General features: G+C 33.2%; 4 protein-coding genes across 6 annotated transcripts; 3 read left to right on the top strand and 1 right to left on the bottom strand.

Moving 5' to 3' along the window:
- Positions 1–1,006: 1,006 nt before the first annotated feature.
- Positions 1,007–6,983, top strand: LOC107002385 (protein NCA1). 2 transcript variants are annotated; one of them, XM_015200386.2, is made up of 9 exons: positions 1,009–1,180; positions 1,402–1,449; positions 3,591–4,130; positions 4,266–4,488; positions 4,654–4,799; positions 4,957–5,044; positions 5,226–5,369; positions 6,338–6,487; positions 6,584–6,983. In XM_015200386.2, the coding sequence occupies exons 3-9, from the start codon at positions 3,604–3,606 to the stop codon at positions 6,635–6,637; spliced, it is 1,332 nt and encodes a 443-aa protein (XP_015055872.1). In that variant the 5' UTR covers positions 1,009–1,180; positions 1,402–1,449; positions 3,591–3,603; the 3' UTR covers positions 6,638–6,983. The 2 variants fall into 2 exon arrangements, with proteins under 2 accessions (XP_015055871.1, XP_015055872.1); XM_015200385.1 differs by lacking the exon at positions 1,402–1,449 and having other exon boundaries at positions 1,007–1,180.
- A 104-nt stretch (positions 6,984–7,087) lies between these two features.
- LOC107002271 (probable L-type lectin-domain containing receptor kinase S.5) lies at positions 7,088–10,204 on the top strand. Its single transcript, XM_015200223.2, has one exon. It carries the CDS (start codon positions 7,979–7,981, stop codon positions 9,989–9,991), a length of 2,013 nt encoding a protein of 670 aa, XP_015055709.1. The 5' UTR covers positions 7,088–7,978; the 3' UTR covers positions 9,992–10,204.
- Positions 10,205–11,194: 990 nt separating this feature from the next.
- LOC107002272 (actin-66) lies at positions 11,195–14,919 on the bottom strand. The gene is made up of 5 exons (XM_015200224.2): positions 14,755–14,919; positions 13,170–13,241; positions 12,667–13,060; positions 11,835–12,448; positions 11,195–11,560 (listed from the first exon to the last, which is right to left on the bottom strand). Exons 2-5 carry the CDS (start codon positions 13,227–13,229, stop codon positions 11,495–11,497), a joined length of 1,134 nt encoding a protein of 377 aa, XP_015055710.1. The 5' UTR covers positions 13,230–13,241; positions 14,755–14,919; the 3' UTR covers positions 11,195–11,494.
- Positions 14,920–23,067: 8,148 nt separating this feature from the next.
- On the top strand, positions 23,068–27,012 carry LOC107031950 (probable plastid-lipid-associated protein 13, chloroplastic). 2 transcript variants are annotated; one of them, XM_015233474.2, is made up of 7 exons: positions 23,068–23,391; positions 24,136–24,257; positions 24,340–24,423; positions 24,620–24,716; positions 25,883–26,099; positions 26,384–26,436; positions 26,691–26,831. In XM_015233474.2, the coding sequence occupies exons 1-7, from the start codon at positions 23,164–23,166 to the stop codon at positions 26,715–26,717; spliced, it is 828 nt and encodes a 275-aa protein (XP_015088960.1). In that variant the 5' UTR covers positions 23,068–23,163; the 3' UTR covers positions 26,718–26,831. The 2 variants fall into 2 exon arrangements, with proteins under 2 accessions (XP_015088960.1, XP_015088959.1); XM_015233473.2 differs by having other exon boundaries at positions 23,070–23,391; positions 26,724–27,012.
- The last annotated feature ends 311 nt before the right edge of the window (positions 27,013–27,323 follow it).

The raw sequence follows: 27,323 nt of genomic DNA, 5'->3' as shown, positions 1-27,323 counted from the left end.
TATCCCCTACCCACCCACCCATTCATTCACATGCTAACTAGATGGTGAAATAAATATAATATGATTTGATTATATTTTAATTTAATTTGAAATGATAAATATTTTGGATTAAATTTTTTTAATAATCCTGACAAGTAAAATAATTAATCCATAAGAAAACAAGAAAGGAAATTTACAAACAGGCAGGTGTGAAGTTAGACGTTCAAGTAAAATTCAGCTACTCCTGCATGAATAATGCATTTAAATTAAGAAGTTTGAAAAATCCAATTATTCGCACTAGAAGTTGATCGATTTTTTAACTTTAAAAGCCATAAGATTAAAATTTTAACTTCACCGCTGATTATAATTAAGGTGACAATCATCCCCTCATCAAAAAATACTATATTGTTTTGGTTCCTACTTCCAAGTAAGGAAAATTTCTAAGAAATCCAATAGAGAAAAAGTGGAATAAATATGTGTTTAGTGATTGTAATCCTGAGAGGGAATACATAATTAATTATAAAACTAATTGTTACTTTTTCTTATTACACGAAAATCTGCGATGGTTATTTTTTTAATACACGTAACATAAATTTATATTTATCTATAAATTCTATCGAAACATGTGCTTCATTTGAATTAAATTTAAAATCTTTCATTTGAAAAATCACTTGCTTAACTAACTCGATCATTCTTACATATAATAAATACATACTATTTAGGTATATTATATACGGAAAAGGGTCTAAAAATATCCTTCATTCATGTTTTGATCTAAAAATATCCTTTCATTCACCTTTTTGGCTAAAAATGAATGAAGCGTATTTTTAAATCTTTTCCTATAGTTTAAAGATATTTTAAACCATTTTCTCTATTATATATTATACTTTTAAGTCCTAATATAAACACTCGAAAATAAAAAAATAAAAAAAAAGATTGACGAAATACTATTAATTGCACCTCTATATCTGAGTTGTGATTCTCTCGAAATTACTATATATATTTATATAAAATAAAAAAAATTGAATATAATATATCCTGGTTTCCATTATTTGAAAAGGGGAAAAAATAATAAAGAAAAAAGATTTATCTTTTTGTTGATCAGAAAAATTTTCACAATATCGGAATTGAAATCTAATTTCACCAATAATTTTGGGGCACATAAATCAAAGTCTCCTTCGATCAACGCAAAACCCTAGAGGTAAAAAAAATCTGATGTTTGTTTCAATTGTCATTCGATTCCTTCAAAATTTCAATTTTAATTCTTGTTTTTCCGATATTGCTTGTTTTTATTTGCCCTAAGATCCATTTTGAGCTGAAAATGACCCGTTTATGAACAACCCAGAAAAACACCGACATTTGTGGGTGTGCACAGATTTTTTTGACTATTTTTACTTATTTGGGTTTGTTATCTGCATATAGGTAGGTGTTGTAAGAGGTCGAGGAAGATCGAGGAAGAATTGGGGAGAGGTAATTAGACAGGTCGTGATATGTTTAGCTTACCGAGGATATGATTCTAGACAGGAGAGTATGATGGTAGAAGATTAGGGTAGGTGTGGTTAGATAGGTTCAAAGAGAGGTTGAGGTAGATTGAGGAGAGGTAATTAGACAGGAAGTGATACGTTTAGCTTACCGAGAATATGATTCTAGATAGGGGAGTATGATGGTAGAAGATTAGGGTAGAGTTAGATAGGTTTGAAGAGAGGTCGAGGTAAATTGAGGAGAGGTAATTAGGCAGGACGTAATATGTTTAGCTTATCGAGGGTATGATTCTAGATAGGTTAGCGTGATGGTAAAAGATTAGGGTAGGTGTAGTTAAATAGGTTTGAAGAGAGGTCTAAGTAGATTTAGGACAGGTAATTAGACAGGACGTGATATGTTTAGCTTACCGAGGATATGCTTCTAGATAGGAGAGTATGATGGTCGAAGATTAGGGTAGGTGTAGTTAGATAGGTTTGAAGAGAGGTCGAGGTAAATTGAGGACAGGTAATTCGACACGGCATGATATGTTTAGCTTACCGAGGATATGATTCTAGATAGGAGAGTATGATGGTTGAAGATTAGGGTAAGTGTAATTAGATAGGTTTGAAGAGAGGTCGAGGTAGATTGAGGAGAGGTAATTAGACAGGAGGTGATATGTTTAGCTTAGACCGAGGATATGATTTTAGATAGGAGAGTATGATGGTTGAAGAGTAGGGCAGGTGTAGTTAGATAGGTTCAAAGAGAGGTCGAGGTAGATTGAGGAAAGGTAATTAGACCGGACATGATTTGTTTAGCTTACACCGAGGATAGGATTCTAGATAGGTGAGTATGATGGTTGAAGATTAGGGTAGGTGTAGTTAGATAGGTTTGAAGACAGGTAGAGGTAGATTGAGGAGAGGTAATTAGATAGGGCGTGATATGTCTAGCTTACCAAGGATATAATTCTAGATAGGAGAGTGCGGAGGTCGAAGATTAGGGTAGATGATTAATAGGTAGTAGAGTGTTTTCTCTCTTCATAGTGGCAAGAGTAGGGTTCTAGTGTGGAGCATCTATTTGTTCCTTTTATTAGTATTATTACTATTATGCTAGCATTATCTTATGCTTTGATTTTATTTAGCGTTGTTGTTTCTTTTACCTTGGTTATCTTTAGTACTTGTAATGTCAGTGCTTTTACTCTCACATTTTTCTCCAAATGATTTCTTGAACTTAGAGTTTATCGGAAATAGCTTCTCAACCTCACAAAGGTAGGGGTAAAGTCTGTGACACCCGCTCTCCCTAGACTCCACTTGTGGGAATATACTAGGGGTGCTGTTGTTGTTGTTGTGGTTTGTTTATACTAGTTTTAGTTTCAGACTACCACTGGGCAATGTTGTTGATAGATTCAATTGACATTTTGATTTGATGCTTATTGGATTTTAAAGTGAGAACTGATTTTTCTTTTTCTTTTAATTCTGGCCTTAACATTTTAAGCAGCACAATAGTGAGTGATAAAGTTCCTGAGTTTGTTTATTGCAGAGACAGTGATGGATGATCCATTTTCTGTGAAATTTTAGGATATTTGGTACTGTATGTTGTGTAAGTTAATAAATACAATTTATTTAACATCCTATATTTCTTCAAACTTGATTTGCAATTTGAATTATTTCGCTGTCACAAAGTAGAGCCGTTTTTCCTCGGTGACGAGTTGAAGTAGCAAAGTAAAATAGATAATTCTTTTTGAAAGGAGAAAGAAGGATATTTTAAGTACTATGAGAGTTATAGGTGAATGAGGGTAGAGATTCCTCAATCACTATTGAGGATTAAATTAGAAATGTCCATGTGAGGTGGCACTCACCTTCGGATGTTTTTACTAAGGTATTGAGTCTGCAGTATTTGAAGCCAGATGGCACACTTAAGGTAGAAGAAGCTTCTTAACTACATTATGTAGACTGAAATAGAATAAAAAGCAATAGCTAGTTCTTGGTCAGAATTCTGCTCTTAAGTCATCACCTCACCTGTTACCTGCAAAGTTTTGTTGACAAAGCATTTGCACTTTCTTTGTTGAACTGCTGGATTGTGTCTTTTTAGTAGTTGTCTGATCTGCGGGTTTTTTTTCCTCAAAAGATATGAATAACTTGTAGCATTTACAGGGAATTTATCAAGATGATCCCAGTTTGCCCTTTTGCTGGAGCTTCCAGACCCGATGATGCAACTCTTAATAAACCATATGACGAAAATAAACAACAGGCTCAAGAGAGCAAGCCTAAAAAAGAATCTGGAGAAGCTGCTACGGTGTCACCTAAATGCCCCTTTGGATATGATTCAACTCTTAAGAAACCTTGTGACGACCAAAATAAACAACAGGATGGCCAGGAGAGCAAGCCTAAACAAGACTCTGGAGAATCTGCAACTGTGTCACCTAAGTGCCCCTTTGGATATGATGGCCAGGAGAGCAAGCCTAAACAAGACTCTGGAGAATCTGCAACCGTGTCACCTAAGTGCCCCTTCGGATATGATGGCCAGAAGAGCAAGCCTAAACAAGACTCTGGAGAATCTGCGACAATGTCACCTAAGTGCCCCTTTGGTTATGATTCTCAAGCATTTAAACTGGGTCCTTTTAGCTGCATGATATGTCAAGCACTTCTTTACGAGAGCAGCAGATGTGTGCCCTGTTCACATGTATTCTGCAAGTAAGTGTAAATTAATAACTCTTTTATGGTCTTTCTACTCCCACATGCGCCACTTCCCTGTTTTAAAAGCAAGAATAAAGGTAAAAAGAAGATTCTTCTGGACATTTTTCAGTAGAACATCTTTTTGGTAAACAGGGCATGTCTCTCCCGCTTTAAGGACTGTCCATTATGTGGTGCTGATATTGAAAAGATTGAGGCCGATATGAATCTTCAGAATGTTGTCGATCGCTTTATTGAAGGGCATGCAAGGATTAAGAGGTCTAATAATGAGCAAGAAGATATAGTGGAAAAGAAAACTGTTATATACGAGGATGCATCTTTGGAGCGTGGAGCTTTCCTGGTTCAACAAGCCATGCGGGTATGTTTACCATAAATCTCACTAGTCTCTGGTGCAGAAATTGTCCGCAGTTTCTCAGACTGACTTAGCTGATTCATATTGTCATCGCTCTTTCTTGTATAATCTGAGACTAGCTAGTGAATAACATTTCAGGGTTTACACTAACTTTTGGCTTAACTTTTGCAGGCTTTTCGTGCCAATAATATTGATAGTGCAAAATCAAGATTTACTATGTGTGCAGATGACATCAGAGAACAGCTTCAGAGAATGGGGAATACATCAGAGTTATGCTCACAGCTCGGAGCAGTTCTTGGTATGCTTGGTGACTGCAGGTATGTCTCTATCAAAGTCTCTTCTTGAATGAAAAATATGTCATTCCCTAAGTCATTTACAAGTGTTATCAATGATATTAAGTATTAATTTTATAAGTGATTACAGAAGTTTTGGACATTTAGTTTGTTAAAAGAAATAACTTGAGCTATACTGTAGTCGAGCTACAGGAGATGCTGTATCTGCAGTCGCTTACTTTGAAGAGAGTGTCAATTTCCTTTTGAAAGTACCCAAAGATGATGTAGAGGTAACTGTTAATGATGTTTTACACACACACACATGTATTATATTTACATATGTATGTATCTAAATATGTTTTTGTCCACTAAGCAGTACACCTAATTTGATTTTGCCATAAGCTATGATGATATAATGCATATCTTTTCATCTGAGTGTGCTTTCTGTAATTCCTTAAAAAATATTTGCAGATCACACATACACTTTCTGTTTCACTAAACAAAATTGGAGATCTTAAATACTATGCCGGTGATTTGCAAGCTGCCAGATCTCATTATTTTCGGGCGTTGGATGTTCGCCGCAATGCCATCAAGCAACAGTCTGTGCCATCTCAGGTTTGTGTACCTTTCCTAATCTGATGAACATCACTATTGGCATTGCTATTTGTTGGAAGTTCATAAATATATGGCAACGGTCCTGTCAAAGAACCTGAGGCATCTTGATATCTAAAAGAATCATTCCCTTACCCTGAATGTTGTGGCATCCTTGGCACTTGGGAATTTTTCATTATTTTTCATCTTGTGTTTAAATGCTGATGATTCCCACATTTTACCCTCATTTATTTCAACATTTGTGTATCGATAAGATGTTGCTGATGGTCTCCGGTGCTGAGGGGTGGTGGATCAACAATTTACCCCCGATTACCCTTTGTCATCTCTACTTTTGCCTAAAGCTGTGTGTGGCTTGGGCTGACGTCATAGGTCCGAACAAACAGAAACCTAGTGTTTAATTGGAGAAGGGAAGAGTAGCTTGCTATTATCCATGCGCAACTGGGCGGTCCTCCGGGGATATTTTGGTTAGAAAACAAACTGGCCAGCCCTCTGGGGACGTTTTGGTTATAAAACAAAATTTTCTTTTTTTCCTTAAAATCCTTAACACTTGATCTGTATGCTGGAAGAAAGTTTTGAAATTGCTATTTTTGGATGTTGGACCAGAGTCCATACACCTAATGCTGGCATGCCCCTCATACAGAGGATACTTGCTCTGCTGTTTATGTTTTGGATCTTATGGGGAAGACATTTCTTTTTCCAAATTAAATTAAAGCTGAACAACTTAATACATTTTCTATGCTCAAAACAAGAGAGTACAGCTAACTTTAAGCAACTTATACATGCATGCTGATTTTTATGTTCTTTTGTCCTACATAACACCTCTTGCGGTGTAGTTCTTCCCCGGACCCTACTAATGGGGATGCTTTGTGCACTGGGCTGCCCTTTTTTGTTCAGCACGTCCCATTTTTCTTTCATTGAAACTCAAAGCATTGGCCTGTCCTGCTTCATATAATTCTCTTCCGTTACTCCAGATAGTCGATGTGGCCATTTCCTTAGCCAAAGTTGCTGATATTGATCGAAATCTCGGGGATGAGGATACTGCAGTTGAAGGATTTCAAGAAGGCATAAAGTTACTGCAATCCCTTGAACTAAAACCCGAAGAAGTTAGCCTTGAACAACGGGTAATTCCTCATCTGTCCTCCTTTTAACTCATCTTATACTTCACTGTTGTATTTTCTTATCCAGCAAACCTGATTTGGTCCTGTGTCTTCTTGCAGCGGCAATCAGTGCTCGAGTTCCTCAACAGCCAACTTGAAAAGAACGAAACTTAACTCAGCTGCCCGAATGAAGTCCTTTCCTACATAGTTAAGGACGAATAAGAACAATGTGTGTTCTCGTATAGTTTGGTGTAAACACTAGATGCTCGGTTCAGAGGCAACCTGAGATAAACTTCGGTGTAATCGCCGTAGAATAAGTGAGATTTTTAAAAGTAATATGCCTGTGGCAAAATCAATATAGTCCTATGTTCCAAAATCTCAGTTATCTTGTGTATGTACCTCTTTAGTACTTTTTTAAGTATCTCTACAATTTCAGTATCTTTACCACAAGTTGACAATATTATTAAAGTTATTGGAGGTTTCTGACAATGTTATAAAAGTATAATGTATGGTTCTCGAACTATGACTCTTAAGATTATTTTTTAAATCCTTTAATTTTTAGCTATTGGCAACTAATTCCACAGTTGAAAAGGAATGTATGTCAGTATCATGACAAAAGGAGATTATTGCCTTACTCTATATAAGAATAAGATTTACCCAAATAAAATAGAATTAAGGAGCACAATATTCAACTTGACCTTTTCTCTTAGATCTTTTCGTGTTGAGGATCTTTTAGAAATAATATCTTTTATATTTACGAGGTAAGGGTAAGGTTGCACCTCGTGAACGCTCTACCCTTTCCGGACCTAGTAATGATTCTTAAAAGTAAAATTACCAGATAAACCTGGAGCCTTATCTCAGAATTGACATAAGATATATGATGAAATCATTAGGTTAGGAATTTCTCCAGCCAAAATCTCAATTATCACAATTTAATATCTTGAGAATTAGTCAACCCTTTTTTGTTTTGTTGGAGAATACTTACTTGCACTCGACGCCTACATTAAATCAATCGATTAAAAAAGAGTTTTTGAATTGGTGAAGAGCAAAGGAGGACTGGATAATGAGAATTAAACTTAATAGCGTGGAAGACTTCCAGTAATATCACTGAAATATAAACGTTGACCGTTAAATTAAAAAAATATATGTATAGATCATGTTCATGAATTAACGAAATACGAAAAAAAAGAAGAAGCTTCATCTGTCATTGTCATTATATTGTTAATAACCAACTTCTCTCTCTTTGGAAGATTGTACACTTGACAAACATAACAATATGAGAAAAAAAAAAACATGCAGCCCAACAACAAGCTTATAATAAGAAATATTAAGAAGAAAAAAATTAGTGTAAACACCAAGGAAGTTTCTTCTTAATCCAAGTCAAACAATTTGATCAAATCACTTAGAAACTTTCACCATAAAATGGAGAAACAAATTTTCACTACAAATCTACCACATTTTTCATCTTGAGGCAAAAAAGAGAAAAAAAAGCATAGTTTTTTGTTATATGTTGATATGTATTATCTAGGCAAGATTAGTTATTTAACTAACTTTGTTCATCTTTTGATCATATTCATATTTTTGGTTCTTAGAGTGGATTGTCTGAGTTTCAGTTACCAAAATTTCACCAAGCAAAACGAAAATGATTTCATAACTACTGAGCATTCCTACATAGAATTTGGAGCTATCCAAGTAACTGGCGATGCTCGTGGTACTTCCATCAGTAATTTGTCTGGAAGGATATGGTATTCACAGCCTATGAATCTATGGAACAGAAGGAAAAACAGAACAGCCTCGTTTAATTCAACGTTTGTGATCAATATCAAACCTGAGAGTGATCCATGGGGTGAAGGATTGGCTTTCATATTGACTAAAGAAAGTGGTTATGACTCAATCCCAGATGAAAGTTATGGACAATGGCTTGGGATTGTGAATGAAACTACTAATGGATCTTCTTTAAACAACATATTTGCTGTTGAATTCGATACAAGGAAAAGTTACCTTGATGATCTTGATGACAATCATGTTGGCATTGACATAAACAGCATCAACTCTGTCAATCAAGTCGCGTTGATTGATCGTGGTGTTAACCTTTCACGAGCTGTTGATGTTATAGCAAGTGTCCAGTATGATGGAGAATCCAACATCTTGAAGGTCTATACATTCATGAGTAATGAAACTGGAGTCAATGAAAGAAATCCCATCATTTCCATGCCTCTTGATCTTTCTAGCTATCTCCCCGAGGATGTTTTCGTGGGATTTTCAGCTTCAACTGGGATATATAATCAGCTTAACTGCATAAAGGCATGGAATTTTACAAGCACAGATATGGGGAACAGTAATGAAGTTAGCTTGTTATGGTTGTGGATCTTGATACCAGTAATATCGGTTCTGGTTGTGTTCCTTGGTGGGGTTTTCGTATATTTCAGCTGGTGGAGAAAAAAGAATAGGATGCAAGTGTTAGATCAGTCTGAGAATATAGAGATTCAGATTCAGAATTCAGCTACTGCACCTCAGAGATTCCAGCTGAAGGACTTGAAACGAGCAACGGGGAACTTTGATCCGAAGAATATTCTTGGAAGAGGAGGATGTGGAGTAGTCCTCAAAGGGATGTTAGATCAAAAAGAGGTGGCTGTGAAGAGATTCTTTAATGATTCAAGTCAAGGGGCAAAAGATCTCATAGCAGAAGTCACAACTATAGGCAATCTCCATCATAAAAACCTTGTCAAATTGATAGGATGGTGCTATGAGAGCAATGAACTCCTTGTGGTCTATGAGTTCATGCCAAATGGGAGCTTAGACAAGTTGATATTTTGCGAAGAAAACGGAAAAAGTTTGAGTCTGAATTGGGAAATAAGGTATGGTGTTATCTGTGGGATTGCTCAAGCACTTGATTATCTGCACAATGGATGTCAAAAAAGAGTACTTCACAGAGACATAAAAGCCAGCAACATCATGCTTGACTCAGAACTCAATGCTCGTCTAGGAGATTTCGGATTAGCTAGGACAGTTCAAGTGAATGGAAAGACTCACCATTCAACAAAAGAGATTGCTGGTACTATAGGCTATATGGCACCTGAGAGTTTCCATATAGGTCGAGCCACAGTTGAAACAGACGTCTTTGCATTTGGAGTGCTAGTTCTTGAAGTTGCTTGTGGTCGAAAACCTGGAAATCGACGATATGAGGAGAATCATTATACCAACAGAGTCATTGAATATGTATGGGACCTGTACAAGATTGGGAGGATCATTGATGCCATAGATGTCAGATTGGATAGAGACTTCAATGAAGAACAAGCCGAATGTGTGTTAATATTAGGATTGGCTTGTTGCCATCCAAATCCTTACGAAAGGCCAAGCATGAAAACTGCTTTACAGATTCTTACAGGGGAATTAGTTCTACCAGACATCCCAACTGAGAAACCTGCATTTGTATGGCCAGCCAAAGCTCCATCGTCCAACGAAGCTTCTAGTGATTCTCTCCAGGAAGGCCAACTTACACCGATTACAGTACTCAGTGGCAGATGACTGCAGAGTATGAGGAACCTTAACAAGGTTAGGTAACTCTTTAGGAGGCAAAAGATACCTGTAAATTCACATATGTAAAGGCATGAATGTACTTTCTTTTTTTCTTTCTGTGTATGTGGTGGGGTGGGAGATTCCTTCTTCCGAGTATTCGTTTTTCTGCAGTGTAAATAGTTTTCTATTTAGACAATTTTCATAATCAACTTTACAAGTAAAAACTGAAAACAGATGCAACAAGCATTGCAACAAAGGCATCTTAGCTATATGTTACTCCTACAGAACATGAATGTTGTACCAAAACCACAAGAAGTTATGAAAATGAAAATTTCACTATCAATCACTAGAAGATCCATCATCATCTTCATGTTCTATCTCGAGGAAACTCTTTCGTACTCCATCGAGAACAGTTTCTCTGGATTGTTCATGTCTGCTACGTCCATTGTTTAGTACATGATCTGACTGGCAGTGTGCTAGTGCAACACCTAAAATCAAATAAGTTTAAAGCAATCATACCAAATGATAAGCCAGCAAATAGTATTAAAAGAAACTAACATTTTTGTGCTCAAATATGATGCCTTTAATTTTTGCCTTTGTTGTTCATTAGAACTTAAACTGACACTTAACCAATTTTTCCTATCCTTCTGTCAACAATCTAGAGGTATTGAATTCTCCTCTACTAATTTTAATCAAGCTTAGTCTTACTTCACGAAAATTCCGAGCTAAAAATCTAAAGATATGGCACATAGGCCGAACTCAACCTCAAAACTAGCTCATGGGAACGATTGCATAAGTCCATATGATATCTTTGCATAGTATCAGAGCCAATTTCATCCCATTTGCGCTTCCAGTCTACATTCCAGTTAGGCCTGAGCTTGAATGGGGTGTTAGAGTAGTTAAAAGTCTCACATTCGTTGGAGAAGTCGGCTTATATGGACTTGGCAATCCTATCCTCATGAGTTGGATTTTGAGATTAAATTAGGCTCATATATAATATCTTTACTGTTCATCCTAAGAAAAGAAGTTTTCACTCGGTACAACTATTCTATGCTAGCATAGCATGCTTCTACTTATGTTGTGTTGCAAATTCCGACTCGTACAAGGATATTGAGTAGACGGTTGATGTATCAGACTCGACCCTACATAACGTTTGATTCCGATAGAGCGTAATAACTTAATAGAGAAGGGGAAATGAAAAATGTTTCTTAGTTTGAGTACATAAAAATTGAGACCAAAAGTATACATAAAATGAATCAACAAAGCTTTTTATCCATAATCCAAATCACAACATTTTTGAAATACAACTCTTCTACATAAAAATATTAATGGTAAATTGACTTTCTTTTTTTTTTAATCATACCAATGACCAAATATTTGAGATTGAAACAAAAATAAATCAAAAGGAAATACAAATGAGAAGCATATTATATGCAACCAATCGACAGGGAGCTGCTCTGGAAATGCAAGTTTGTATATTTCTTCACTTATCTCTTACTCGACGTGCTGTATTTAGAAGCATTTCCTGTGAACGATTGAAGGTCCAGATTCATCATACTCTGCCTTAGCTATCCACATCTGTATCATGAAAAAAGAAATCTCGTAAGTAAATATCTTACGCGTCCTTGACAACTGTTCATCACATTCCTTTGAAAGAGTTCAGCATTTAGCATGGAAGGGTTGGTTAGCATTTGCTCTCAGATAATTCGAATTTCTCAAACATAGTAAAGTCATAGAAGCAAATTGGTTTTTATGTTAAAGCAATCTACTGCTTATGAAGATAGTGAATAAGCTTTAAGATGTGCAACTTTGAAATGCATCAGACCACAAAAAGTTGATAGATTTTACGTACCTGCTGGAATGTGCTGAGGGAGGCCAAAATAGATCCTCCGATCCAGACACTGTACTTCCTCTCAGGTGGGGCGACAACCTTGATCTTCATGCTACTAGGAGCTAATGCAGTAATTTCCTTGCTCATCCTATCAGCAATACCAGGGAACATTGTGGTACCACCACTGAGGACGATGTTTCCATACAGATCCTTCCTGATATCAACGTCACACTTCATGATGGAATTGTATGTGGTTTCATGAATACCAGCAGCTTCCATTCCGATCATTGATGGTTGGAACAGCACTTCTGGACAGCGGAATCGCTCAGCACCAATGGTGATAACCTGTCCATCAGGAAGCTCATAGCTCTTCTCAACAGATGAGCTGGTCTTTGCTGTTTCAATTTCTTGTTCATAGTCAAGAGCAATGTAAGACAATTTCTCCTTCACATCCCTAACAATTTCCCGCTCGGCTGTGGTGGTGAAAGAGTAGCCTCGTTCTGTGAGGATCTTCATGAGGTGATCTGTGAGATCACGCCCTGCAAGATCAAGACGCAGGATGGCGTGTGGGAGGGCATAACCTTCATAGATGGGAACTGTGTGGCTGACACCATCTCCAGAGTCCAGCACAATACCTGGCATAAGAAAAAAAAAACAGTCAGACAAATGATTTTATATTGAAGAACCCAAAATAACTTAATAAGTAATATGTTTTCACTAGTGCTGTTTTACCTAATAAACAGGACTCAACACAATGTTTCAACAAAAAATCAACCTTATACTTCAGTGGAAACGCTGGTTTCGAGCATTCGACGAAAATATTAGCAAGTGGTTGAGCGAAGACAGAGCTTACCAGTTGTACGTCCACTGGCGTAGAGGGAAAGAACAGCCTGGATGGCAACATACATGGCAGGGGTGTTGAAGGTTTCAAACATGATCTGAGTCATCTTCTCTCGATTGGCTTTTGGATTAAGAGGAGCTTCTGTGAGGAGAACTGGGTGCTCCTCTGGAGCCACACGAAGTTCATTATAAAAGGTATGATGCCAAATCTTCTCCATGTCATCCCAATTGCTAACAATACCATGTTCAATCGGATACTTCAAAGTCAAAATACCCCTTTTGGATTGAGCCTCGTCACCAACATAGGCATCTTTCTGGCCCATGCCAACCATCACACCAGTGTGACGAGGACGTCCCACAATACTAGGGAAGACAGCCCTTGGAGCATCATCTCCAGCAAATCCAGCCTAACAATTTCAAGACAAGATTCACAGTCAGTATTCAGAACAAATAAGGCCAATGCCATCTTTAATGAAACCAAAAGTTCAGGAGAATCCAGTGAAATATCATAGTTACCTTAACCATTCCTGTTCCATTGTCACAGACAAGAGGCTGAATATCCTCACCTTCTGCCATCTTTTATGTGTTCTGGAATTAGATAACAATACATTCATGTCACTAAAACCAAAAACGTACATAGATTTCATGTAAATCGAAGATCAAACACCATAATAAGTGAGAAAATCCTAATCCACAGAACAATAGCAATAAACAGAGCTAAACTCTTTCATTTATCTCCAACAGAAAAATGGTTCTGTAACATGTAAAGATCTCGTGCAATTTGATTGGATTACATCATATTTATGTGAAAAAATTTCATTTCAAAAATAAGAAATAACGGAAATGCCAATTGAGGTGCAAGCTTAATCAATAGTATATCTTTGAAAGAACAGATTGAAAGAAAATAGGTCTACCAAAAAGAATAGGAAAAGAAAAAACAAACCAAAAGCAATTAAATAAAATGATTTCTAGCTTTTGACATTTCACTCAAATGGAAGATACCCATTTTCAGATCGAACAATCCACCTTCAATACTCAAACTATTATCCTTTTCAAGCAAAATAGATCAACAAACAAGAAGGATGAAAATTACCACATACACTAACCAAATCAATGATCAATCCAAAGAAAAGGAAAAAGGTGCTTGGACTCTCCAGAAATGTTGTCGTGCCTGTGTTGGATCCTCCAAAAATACACTACTTTTGGAGGATCGACACACACCCTTCAACATTTTTGAAGAGTCCAAGCAACGTAGGAGGAAATCATAAGATTCTTTCTCCAAATTAACAATCTTTATTAAGAAATATTCACCACCATTATTGAGAATGAGAGAGATTTAAAATCACATACATTACCAAATCAATAATCAATCCAAAAAGAGAAAAATGGTTGCTTGTACTCTCCTAAAATGTTGCCGCACTCGTGTTGGATCCTCAAAAAATACACTAGTTTTGGAGGATTCGATAAACACACTTCAACAATTTTTGAAGAATCCGAGCAACATGGATCCGTAAACCACAATTATTTTTCCAAATTATCAATCTTTATTAGCAAATAACCACAAAAATTGATTGAGAATAAGAATGATTATAAAATCACATACACCACCAAACTAAATGATCAATCCAAAAAGAGGAAAATGTTGGACTCTGCAAAAATGTTGTCCCTCAATGTTGGATCCTCCAAAACTAGTGTAGTTTTGGAGGATCTAAACACACCCTTCAACATTTTTAAAGAATCCGAGCAACATAGGTTCGAGAACCACAAAATTATTTCTCCAAATTATCAAACATTCACAAACATTGATTGACTATAAGATATTTAAAATCACACACACCACCAAATCAAAAGATCAAAGAAATGACACCCAAAATATTCTTCCTCCAAAGTATCAATCTTTATTTAAAAAACAACATCCACAAACATTGATTGACAATAAGAAAGATCTTAAACTCACATAGACCACCAAATCAAAAGATCAATCCAAAAAAAATGACACCCACAAAATTCTTTCACCAAAGAATCAATCTTTATAGAGGAATATCCACAAACATGTACTGTGCATAAGAAAAAGATCAAGATTCAATAGTAAAGATTGTACCTTTAATGAAATTTTCACAAAAAATAGTATTTGTTGCTCCTTTGTTTCTTGTTTTTATCGAAAGGGGGAAAAGTATATGTTAATAACAAATGAAAATTGAGCTTAAAATGAGGCTCAAATTCCAATTTCTGTTGAGGAATTTGTTCGTTCGTTGGTTATCATTATATCAGCAAGTGAGTGGACCTCATGACAGGTTCATATTCATGGTGGATATACGCTGTCTGACTTTTGCCTTGATTTATTTCATGTTATGACACATTTACCCCTACCAATCTTGTAAATCGTGTCATCTCCGTTTCAATTTGCTTATCGGACTTTAACTTGATATGGACGAAATATTAAAAAAATGACGGAAAAAAGCTCACCTTTAAGTTTTTTCATTACTATTATCCCCTATTAGTTTTTACAAATCATCAAAATCCCTTATTTTCAGTATCAGCGCATCAAAATTAATATATCTCGCGCATTAAGTGTATCATGTATAAAATGTACATCAGATAAGTGTATCATGTATAAAATATAATTTATCTTACTTAAAGATTAATGTATATCGCGCATTAAATTAATGTATCAACGCTTATATTATTGTACCAGATTGAGGAATTTCTGTAATTAAAAACTTATAAAGACAAATAATAATTTTGTCTTAAAAGTATGTGATTTCTGTCATTTGTTCATATAAGAAAGTAAAAAAGACTATTAAATCTTCTAATGTTATCCAACTGATATACATATCCAATTCACATATCTACACTCTCTGCCCTCTCTGGCTCAGCTCTCTCCCAATCTCGCTCGTCACTCTAGCCTAACACAATTTTTATACAAACTGTCGCGATTTATACAATTTACATTTTTCCATAACAAACATAATTTGGCCGTGGAACACAAATAGAAAAGTTATGGCTACATGACGCTAATACAATTTTATGTTTGTTATCCCTAAGATTTACTCTTATTTTATTATTACCTCATTTATAAAAAGTACGATATATTCTTATATTTCTATTTTACACTCTCTTTTTTTTAAATAGCGAATCACTAGTTTATAAAAGAACTATAATTACATGAACCTTTTTATTATATTTAAGATCATAAATTTTAAAAAATAGTTTAATTAAATAATTGGTGTTCAAAATTAAGAAAATGCATGGGACATAATTGTCCAAAGTAGTGTAGGCAAAAGGGCAAATTTGACATGTGAAGGGTGACCCCAACTTTTTTTTTTATTTTATAATATATACTTTAATATATGTATATTTTTAAAGCTCTAGTGATTTTAACTGTCAATAGCATCGTGGGGTAGGTGAGGGTAATAATGACACGTTGTGGGGGACTATTAGGAAAAAGAATGTAGGGATGCCTCCTACCACTAAGGATCGATAAATGGGACGGTCTGATCGGTTATTTTTATAAGATATATTATATTAGACAGCGTTATGATCATAATTGTCATATAGTATAATAAGTATAGATATTTATATCTAAGTTTACGATAAATATTTGATAAATTCAAATAAAAAATTCGTAAGAATGGTATATATGTAAAATTAATAAATTCATTTGCAAAAATTCGAGATTTCATAGGCGTTTTATTTCGATAATAGCAAACCTCTCAACATGTTCCTTTTTTCTATGAGGTCATTTCATGTGCTCGTAAGAGAAACTATAGTTACTGAATTCGGAGTCTTTGTTGGACAATCACCTTCAAATGACCGAACTTTCATAAATAATAGGGGTGACAGTAGCGAAAGTACCTAGACTATAGCATAACATGAAAGAAATACACGATTCATAAATTTTAAATTCTGATTCTGATCCTCGAAAAAAAAATATCCTCCTAAGAATTGGTAGGTGGACCCTTGCCAGCAAAGAATTATGGCCCCTACCACCTTCAAGAGATCATGTTGGCCTCTTTCCCTCACGTGTGGGGGTGGATGTCCACTCACATTATATTGACAAATTATTGTATACTACTATTTTATATATACCTCAATCGATACGATAAGACACGATATATTTTCATGAATTAAATTTGATACTGATAAGTTTGTTTAGCAAAATCTATCGTAATGTGCGGATGTTATTATAGTAAAACTCACAATCAAGTCGCGATCATCACTTATGAGTAGCTAGCTAGGGTACTTACGCTGATATATCTAGGTCGATTTGGAAAAAAAACATATACATTATTGATCGATCAACAGAATTTCAAACTTATCCAATAATTTTGATTTTTGATCAAGACGAATTCAGAATCTAGAATCAGTAGATCATATATACATATATATATATATATATATATATATATATATGTATGTATACATTTTAATTTTTTTTTTTTATATCTGTATAAATTATTTAAAGACCAAAGCCAACAAAACTTGCTTATAACAGAAGAAAAAATATAAAAGGGTTACATCTTTTTATGATCTGGCATATTTAATTATGATATGATAGAAAAAATTAAAGAAAATGGCAATCCTTTATTGAGAAATAATGTTGAAAGCTGGATTTCAAAGCATATAATATAATATAATCCTTGAAGAAAATAAAAAATATACCATCTAGTTATATGTTTGTGGGGAATAATAATAATTATTATTGATATTATTATTATTTTATTTATTTATTTGTTCTTGAAAAAAGTAATAGACAATTCATGTGAGAAAATGAATCTTAAGACGTGCATAGCTATATGATTGTCACTATCAAATTAGCCCTTTAAACAACACTTTTGATACAACATATATGTAACCACCCCTTTCCACTTTTTGATAACAAACTTTCTTTTTATTGATCCAATCGATACGAATTCAGAATTTAAAATTATATGTATATTCAATAACTTTTTCTAATAATATATAGATTTAGATTGGAATTATTGAATTCTATCGAATTTTTCCTTACCATCCATACTAATACCCTTTATATAAATGTTATAGTGATATAGGGTCGGATCCTAAAGCCTTACTTATCGATCCATTTCTCAAATCCTATATATTCAAAGATTAATACTGAATAGAATTTAAATTTTGAATTTATTTTTTTCGAAGGAATTATTCACTTTGATCTTTTTGTTAAGTGGTTAGAAATAATCATGAAAGAGTGAATCAATTTAGTATATATATACACATTAAATTCCAAAATTGTTTCTTGTAATAATTTCAAAGTGGTCATTATTATAAAGTTTATATGGTGTAAATTTTATGTTGACTGTCAATTCAAGTGTCAAAGAATGATGATTAAATTGAATCTATTAGTTCTTAATTAATTTTTCTCTATAAATAAATAAATAATTGAAATGTTGTTAATTAATTTATTTTTTTCCACGCCTATAGATTAATTATACTCATGCATCTGATCACTGAATTTTATTCACTACATATATATAATATATAATAAATCATGCATAACATGATTTAATTGAATTATATTAATTTTTATAATAATAATAAATTTGTTTTGATAGTAATTTTTTTTTATTGTTGATTAAATCTTTGGACAATTATAATGTTGTTAGTTATAGTGGAGGTTATTTTTTTTATACACATAGACGAATCCTTTTCTTAGAAGTGAAGTTCCTACTGTTAATTTGACGTAGAAATTTAGCAAAGAGCTCATGTTCTTTCTTTGCAAAAAATACTTTGGAAAAAATGAGAAAAAGTTGAAAAAATTTTGATTTGTTAATTTATTTATTTTTAAAAAATAAATAATCATATATCAAATTATTTTGATATGAGTCAGTATTTTTTAAGTTTGATTATGATTTGTGTGATATGATAAGTTGATAATAACAAGTTATCCGAATTCGATTGATATATAACGGAGAATCATGACTTTGATAGTGGTGGAAATTCTTTCATGTTTGAAATAAATGAAAATTATCTATTGTTGACTGAAAACGAGTCTTTTAATAGTTAGTAGTTATTAGTATAATAATAATAAATTTTAAGCCTTCTAGATATTAAATTAAATTATACTTTCAATCAACTTATTATTTATAATTATATATGAATATATGAATATGTAATTAAAAATCTTCGTATCGTATTCAAAAAATTTTATATTTTTTAATAAACTTCATCGACTATCAAAATGCGAAAAATCATTTTTTGTACGATAACTTTTGTGTACACCAAAACATGCACTCTATTAGGAAAGTCTCACTAGGGAAGAGGATACAACACGTCCTACCAAACAAAAAACGATTTTATTCAACGGCTCAAACTTAAGATTTCTGATTACCTTTTCATTTCATATTGTTTTTTTAGGGAAATTTTTTAAAATGTCATTATTTTAGTATTTAATAGGGTATAGTGTCAACACTTTCACTATTTAGTGATACTGTCAAAATTTTACCTTATTATGTATTTTAATTATATTTTAATTATTTTGTTTAATTAAAAAGAATACATAATTTAAATAACAAACAGGAGCTATTTAGGGGAGAGAAAAATTATAAAAAGTAACAGATGCTTAAAAATCTCAACATCAGTTACAAATTATTGAAAAGTCGAACGATATATCTGTCCATTATTTATGATGTTCATCAAAAAAAAAATCTTGCGAGGTTTATGTTTTGGAGAATAAACTGGGTAAAAGATTTTTGAAAAATAAACACAATAGAAAAGTCAAAAGTCAGGTATGTTTTAGTTAATTAATCCTTATATTTTTTGTATTTGATTGTGATTTGATGCGATTTTGTTTATATAATAATTATTCATACGTATTTGCGTTTTGAATTATTATGTATTTTAATCAATGCAATTATCTTTATTTTTTCTGGGTTTGTTGATATTGTTTTTTTTTCGAATCCAAATGTACAGATATATTGTTAAAATAAAGAGTATTCTGATTTGAATTTGTTTTTGTAACTTTTGTATAAAAAATCATATATCCAACAAATTACGTATGTGATGCATCAAAAGTTTAGACAAGGAATAATGTTTGAATCATATATTTGAATTACTATTATAACTTTATTATTTTGTATTCTTGATACAAATCAATGGTAATGTCATTATTTTCGTATCTAGTATTGACTATGTGATTTTTTTTTAATACAAAGCATATATGGGGAGCATTAGTGTTATAATAAAGCATTCTGGACATTGAACTGAAACCTTCATTGAAGATAAAGGTGGATTGACAAAATCATCATCTAAATTTTGTCCAAAAAGTGCTTGTTCATCAACATCATGATGTGGCTCTATTTGAACACCTTCATTTGATTTTTCAACATTTTCATGAGGCAATTGTAGAACAACAATTTCCATCAGAGAAGGGACAACATTCTTCCATTTAATCTGAACACGATACTAAACACAATAATTAACATAATAAAAGATATACATCGAATTAATACAATTACGAGGGTACTATTTCTTTAATTATACACAATACCTCTCTATTACCATGTTGATGAAAGACACATTAAATGATGGTAATAGAGAGGTATTGTGTATATTTAAAGAAATTGTACCTTCGTAATTGTATTAATTCGATGTATATCTTTTATTATGTTAATTATTGTGTTTAATATCGTGTTCAGATAAAATGGAAGAATGGTGTCCCTTCTCTGATGGAAATTGCTGTTCTACAATTGCCTTCTGAAGATGTTGAAAAATCAAATGAAGGTGTTCAAACAGAGCCACATCATGATATTGATGAACAAGCACTTTCTGGACAGAATTTAGATGATAATTTTGTCAACCCACCTCCACCTTCAATGAAGGTTTCAGTCCAATGTCCAGAATGCTTTATTATAAAACTAATGCTCCCCATAAATGCTTTGTATTAAAAAAAATCACATAGTCAATACTAGATACGAAAATAATGACATTACCATTAATTTGTATCAAGAATACAAAATAATAAAGTTACAATAGTAATTCAAATATACGATTCGAACATTATTTCTTGTCTAAACTTTTGATGCATCACATATGTATTCTGTTGGATATATAATTTTTTATACAAAAGTTACAAAAACAAATTCAAATCAGAATACTTTTATATTAACAATATATCAGTACATCTGGATTAAAAAAAAACAATGTCAACAAACCCAGAAAAAATAAAGATAATTGCATTGATTAAAATACATAATAATTCAAAACGCAAATACGTATGAATAATTATTATACAAATAAAATCGCATCAAATCACAATCAAATATAAAAATATAAGGATTAATTAACTAAAACATACCTGACTTTCGACTTTTCTATTGTGTTTATTTTTCAAAAATCTTTTACCCAGTTTATTCTCCAAAACATAAACCTCGCAAGTTTTTTTTTTTTTTGATGAACATCATGAATAATGGACAGATATATTGTTCAGCTTTTCAATAAGTTGTAACTGGTGTTAAGAGTTTTAAGCATCTGTTACTTTTTATAATTTTTCTCTCCCCTAAATAGCTCTTGTTTGTTATTTAAATTATGTATTCGTTTTAATTAAATAAAATAATTAAAATATAATTAAAATACATAATAAGGTAAAATTTTGACAGTATCACTATATATTGAAAGTGTTGACACTATATCCTATTAAATATTAAAATAATGACATTTTTAAAAATTTTCCAAAAAAAATACCTTTTCTCCAACAAATTGGTCTTCTTCAACTTCATGGTTATGAATTTGTGTGGAATTTTGCACATCGACGAATTCATGCATTTTTCCCCGTCGTATATCCTCTTTAGATTTAGAAGCGGAACATATATTGTTGTTTAATTCTTGAGTGAAAAAAAATTAAATGATGGGAAATAGGAATAACTTTGATTATTTTGTCCACTATCTCTAGTAACTCTCTTGAAAGTGTCCATTGAAGAGAGAATTATGTATTCTTAAACCCTAAAAAATGTTTTAAGAACAACAACAAAATAAAAAAAATTTAAAAAAAACACTAAAATTAGTAAGTAATTAAATAAGGAATATGAAAAACATAATACCCAAATCAATGCTAATCTTCAAATCAAATCTTGCAACAAAATTAAATGAGAATAATAGAAAATATTAATATTGAATCGGAAATCTGTGGAATTGATTTGGAAGAATGTTAGAGAGAGAAATTGAAAAGAAGCATAAGAAAAGAGAAAGAAGAAATCTGGGGATTTAATTAGGAAGAAAGTTAGAGAGAGAAATTGATAAGTGTAAGAAAAGAGAGAGAAAAACTAAAATGATATTAATATCTATCCAATTACATAAATATAGGAAAATGTGTAATTTATGAGAGAGAGAGGGTGTAAATAATGCGAGAGAAAATATTAATAATATCAAAATATTTATTTATTTTTAAAATAATGACATTTTTGACATATTTACTAATATTATTAAAGTGTGAATATTATTACTAAATAAGTTAATTTTTTTGACTAGTTAGTTAAATTATCCTTTTTATAATTATTCTTTCAAAATCATTTTTGAATATTGGCAATCATTACAAGTTGTGGGCTTCTCAGCTGGGCTTGTTTCTTATAGATTGATGAGGAAGCCCAAAACTATTTGAGAGTCCTCTTTTATTACCAATTCTTCAAGAAAATCCACTTGCCAACAACATTAATAGTGTGTTCGGTATAAAGAAAAATATTTATCAGAATCGTATATTATATATATATATATATGTAGTCTACTGTATATGTATCATAATGTATGTGTTTTTAAAATAGAAAAGGAATGTATGCGCGACCAAATATGTTTGTGGGCACGAGACTCCAATTTTAGATACATGTACAAGTGTATATATGCTATAAAATTGTCATATGTAAGCCGAGCTCAGATAACTTTTCCTTTTTTTTGGACTTATCGTTAAGTGTTTCATTTATTTTTTTATCGAAGTTAAACCTAAATCTATGCTTGAGAAATGGTAAGCAATATAATAATAAATAATATATTGATTCTCGAGAAGAAGAGAACCGTGATCCCCCCCTCAAAACGCCTCGATCTCATAAGAGAATCGAAGGTTGAATCTCACCTGAATCACCCTATCTATCCTTTTAAAGAGAGATTTCGTTTCAAATAAAAGGAGAGTACATATGCTAATTTGTCTTTGAATTATTCAGATCTCAAGATCATGCGCCAATAAGCACATTAAATCATTTATGTAGACGAAAGACATCACAATTAAAGTTAATTATATAAACGGTAAGTCAATATTATTTATTCATATATTTTTAATAATAGATGAATCCTAATATTTAGTATCTCAAAATTAGAAGAATAACTTGTTTATAATATATTAAACGGAAAAATATAATAATATTTGCATCTATTTTTTTTTGTTTTGGTTAATAAAATAAAAAAAAATAAAAAAATTAGAGGTGAGTGGTGCAGATGAACCCCTGAAGAATTTCAGTTTTTTTAAAAAATAACAGCAGAAAAATTTGAAGAGATTTTCTGTTCCTTTTCAATGGCGATGTTAATTCAAAACTTGGCACCGCCATTTGCATGCCGGCGTTCACTTTATACGTCGTCGTTTCTGCTCCCTATCACAATTTTCCCGGGAAAATACCGAAATGTACGGAAGAAATTGAGGGTTTGCAGAGCTATGACTGAGCAGACGCCGGCAGAAGGACCTTCTTCTCCTTTTGTTAAAGAAATTCAAAGACTTTCAGCTAAAGAATCTCTACTTCTTGCTGTGAGTTACTGTACCTTCTCAATTTCCCTTTTTTGGGGTTTTTTTTTTCCTTTCATCTAGCTTAAAAATATGAATTTGGTTCTTAAAAGTTTCAATATTTAGCCTATTTAGCTGTAGAAATTTTAAAATTCGATATTTGTTCAGTTGCAGAGTCAGAAATTTTTAATAAGATTGTTATCATACTTAACTAATAAGGGGTGTCAACATATAGTATTAGGTGTCAACATATAGTATTAATAACATATATAATTTACATAAATTCGATAGTGTAAAAGTAAATTACATTTTATCGGTTAAAAAACTTGACTTGGCTAAACAGTGTAATTTTCTGACGATTTGACACCACTCAGTATAAGGTGGCTCCGCTTGTTGAGTGAAAGTAGGTAGTTAAAGGACTATGTGTTTGACTTATTTATGTAATGGGTGCTTGAGAATATGGGGAACAAAAAAGCTTTTTTCAAAATTTGAGACGGAAGTATCTAAGTGTTATTATTCGAGTATCTTAATGAAATTTATTAGCAAGTTGATGGGCTGTGGATGTGTTGAGTCATTTTAGAAAGTAGTTTAGTTTTATAATCCTATTTAGGTTCTTGTTTGTACAGAAACGAATTGTTTGATACAAGCGCACTATTGATATTCTAAGCTATGTGTCGAGTTAAACTATGTCTGAGACAAAAGGAAGTAGAATATGAAATCAATTTTAAGTCCTTTAAGCACTTGTGTGTGTTGTTCATTCTGCAATAGTTGAAAGATGCTGGAGGTTTTGAGGCAGTGATCACTGGGAAGACGAAAGATGTTCAGCGCATTGATGTGAACGAGAGGATCATTGCCCTTGAGAGGCTTAATCCGACACCACGACCCACAACGTAAGGCGTTCAAAATCTGATTGAGCAATTTCATTGTTCAAGCTTCTTGATAAGTTATTTACTTGCATTTTCAGCTATCCAGGTCTCCCTTTTTGGAAGGTCTATGGAATTTCGAGTGGTTTGGAACTGCAAGCCCGGTGTTCTTGGCTACCAGGCTTTTATTTGGGCAAGTATCTATTTTTGTTTTTGTTGGATTACATCCTTTTGTGTTAAATATCATGAGGTTTAGAGAATTCGTAGTTTCAGAACCTCAAGTTTGCCCTAAAAGACTAACTATTTAGTATTGGAATGAAAAATACTCAGACATAGCGCATTTAGCTATCTTTTATGGAGCTTAATGTTCGAATGTTGAGCTATTGCAGGAGAATTCCATCGACATTGGCAAATTTATCAAAATTAGATCTGCTAATCAGAAATGGATATGGGACTGCTATTGCTCATGTGAAACTATTGAACACGGTAATTCATCTATGTGATTATATTTCATATGTAGAACATATACTACAGTCAAGTAGAAAAAAGAAATTCTCTTTACTAATTAGAAGGTGGAAGGAAGAGAGTGCCAGCAGATGCTAGCATGAATTCTAGTTTTTCCCTTCCTTTGCTTCACATATCATTGGTAATCGGTGTTTCGTGTAAACTAACACCATGGAAATACCAAAGAGAATTGGTTAGGAACTAGCAAATAGTAATGCTGGAACAAGTGAAAGAGTAAAGACCAATTCAAGTAGTACTAGACATTTGATGGATGTGAATTGTGATGTTGTAAGCTCATGCTAGCCCTCCTGAGATGGACAATGAAAAATGTACTTATGCATAAGAAAAATTTGATGCTCTTGACACTGATGTCTTAGACTTACTGTTAGGAAACGAAGAAGCAGCTTTATGAATTCCGATGTAACAACTGGTAAACTAGGTTCTGAAATTACTTTCATTTGCATATCCTGTAATTCCATATCTTCATCCTGAAGGCCATATCTGCTTGTAAAACCTTTCGACAGAAAATAAAAGGAAGAACATGGAAAAAGTTGATAGGGAGCATCCCGGCAAACACATGTTGGATTTATGGTCACTGCCGCTGTCTTTTATTTGTCTATGAAGTTAATACTTTAAAACGGGTGGTATCATGTTCTGTTTGCACGTAGCTTACCTATTCTACTGAGCACTTACATCACTTCACTAGCAGCGGATAACTCTGCCACCAAGGATAGATAGGAAGATGAGAACAAGTCACCTAACTATTTTGCGGCACTAAAATGCAGACCTTGGGAGACCATTGACTGCTAGGGCATATGAACATATTACCTTACTAAATAAGTTTTTATAGTTTGAAAAATTTAAATTGGGTTGAGTATGGTTTGATTCACACTAACCCTGAACCTACACGCTAATGCTCACTGCTCAGTTAGCCTGACACTCAAAGCGTGACACTATTACAAAATTATGAAGAAATAGCTAATCCTGCTAGGTCTAAGCAAGTTAGTCCAGCTCAGCCCAATCTTGTCAAGGCCTCAAGGCGCTGTGTCGTACATTTTTATTTAGTTTTTCTCATCATTATTAGATAGTTGCATATACCCCAACATGTATATTTAGCAGGAAATAAATACAATGATGGTGGAATGCAGATCGAAAATAAGTTTGTTCTCTCCAGCAAGTTTTCTGTTGAGGGAGCTTTTCGGATGAAAGAGGAATATGTTGAAGGGATATTTGAAACTCCAAAGGTAGACGAGGATATCGTGCCTGAGCAACTAAAGGGTGCTTTGGATCAAGCTGTTAACACTCTCCAACAACTTCCTGTTCCCATCAGAAACACTGTGTCCCGTGGCTTGAAAATTCCTCTTGGTAAGCATTTAACATATCTTTAGGATATAATCTTTGCTATGAACTAAGGGCAAAGTCTGAGCCATTATCTTTTCAACATTACCACTTCATCTCGCTTTGTCTGTTCCATCTTCGTCTCGAATTTTGAGTTCTTCATTAACCTGTTAACTGCATTTCTCTTCCTGGTAGCTCATTCCCTTTCAGCTAGCTGCATTTCCAATCAAATTTGACGCGCTTAACTTTCCTAAATTTATATTTATGCTTCTATTCTAGTCATATCTAATAGTTAGTACTACTTTCTACAGGCGAAGCGTTTCAAAGACTTATTATAATTTCCTACCTTGATGAAGAGATACTGGTAAGTCCTTTTTTATTAGTTCTAACTTCTATTAGTGGAAAATGCAGCAATCTTTTTATAAATCCCAAAAACAGAGCCACAATCATTAGTCTTGCAAAATCAATACTCCCTAGTCCCTCCGTTTCAATTTGTCTGTCTGCTTTTGACTACACACGAAGTTTAAGAAAGTAAACCAAACTTTTGAATCTTGTGATCTTAAACTAAAGATATGTCGAGTATACCAAAATGATATGCTAATGCATTGAACCGAAAAGTTCTGGTGTTGGTTGTTTCATGTCTGAAAACAGATAGCAAGGAACACTGCTGGAGAACCCGAGGTCCTAACAAGGTTGGATCCGGTCCTTGATCCTGAACCATTATCGGATTATGAGAGCTGAGGAGCTCAACTTTCTCCGAAAAAACCTGGTCATTTCTCTCATCACCCTCAGCTGCTGTATTCAAACATCTACATAATGTTGTTATTACATCTTTTTCACTAAGTATTGTATAGATTGAATGTCAAGATGATGAGCATTGAACGCGATGCTATAAAGATGGTTGTTGTTATAGAGAAATAAAATATCGATTCTGAGAAAAGCTTGGCTGTTAACTTGTTAATACTGAAAAGTTGTTATAGTGACGTTTGACTGTATTAGTATATATCAATACTGATCCTCAGCTGTTCACTGAATTAGTATACATTATTGATGTCAACTTGATCACTAAACCCAATTAAACACTTTATTTGTTTGGATAATATAAACTAAAACAAGGTTTAAAATCAAACAACACCCTTATAAGTAAATTGCTTGTAAGACTGTGGTATCAATAACGTAAATATTAATATTCCAACTTGCAATAAAACAAATAAAATTATCCTAAATTGGAAGGTTACAAATTTAAACTCT

The sequence above is a fragment of the Solanum pennellii genome, chromosome 10 (genome assembly GCF_001406875.1).
Source record: "Solanum pennellii chromosome 10, SPENNV200".
NCBI classification, from domain to species: domain Eukaryota; kingdom Viridiplantae; phylum Streptophyta; class Magnoliopsida; order Solanales; family Solanaceae; genus Solanum; species Solanum pennellii.
This window is presented reverse-complemented; position numbering and strand designations above follow the sequence as displayed.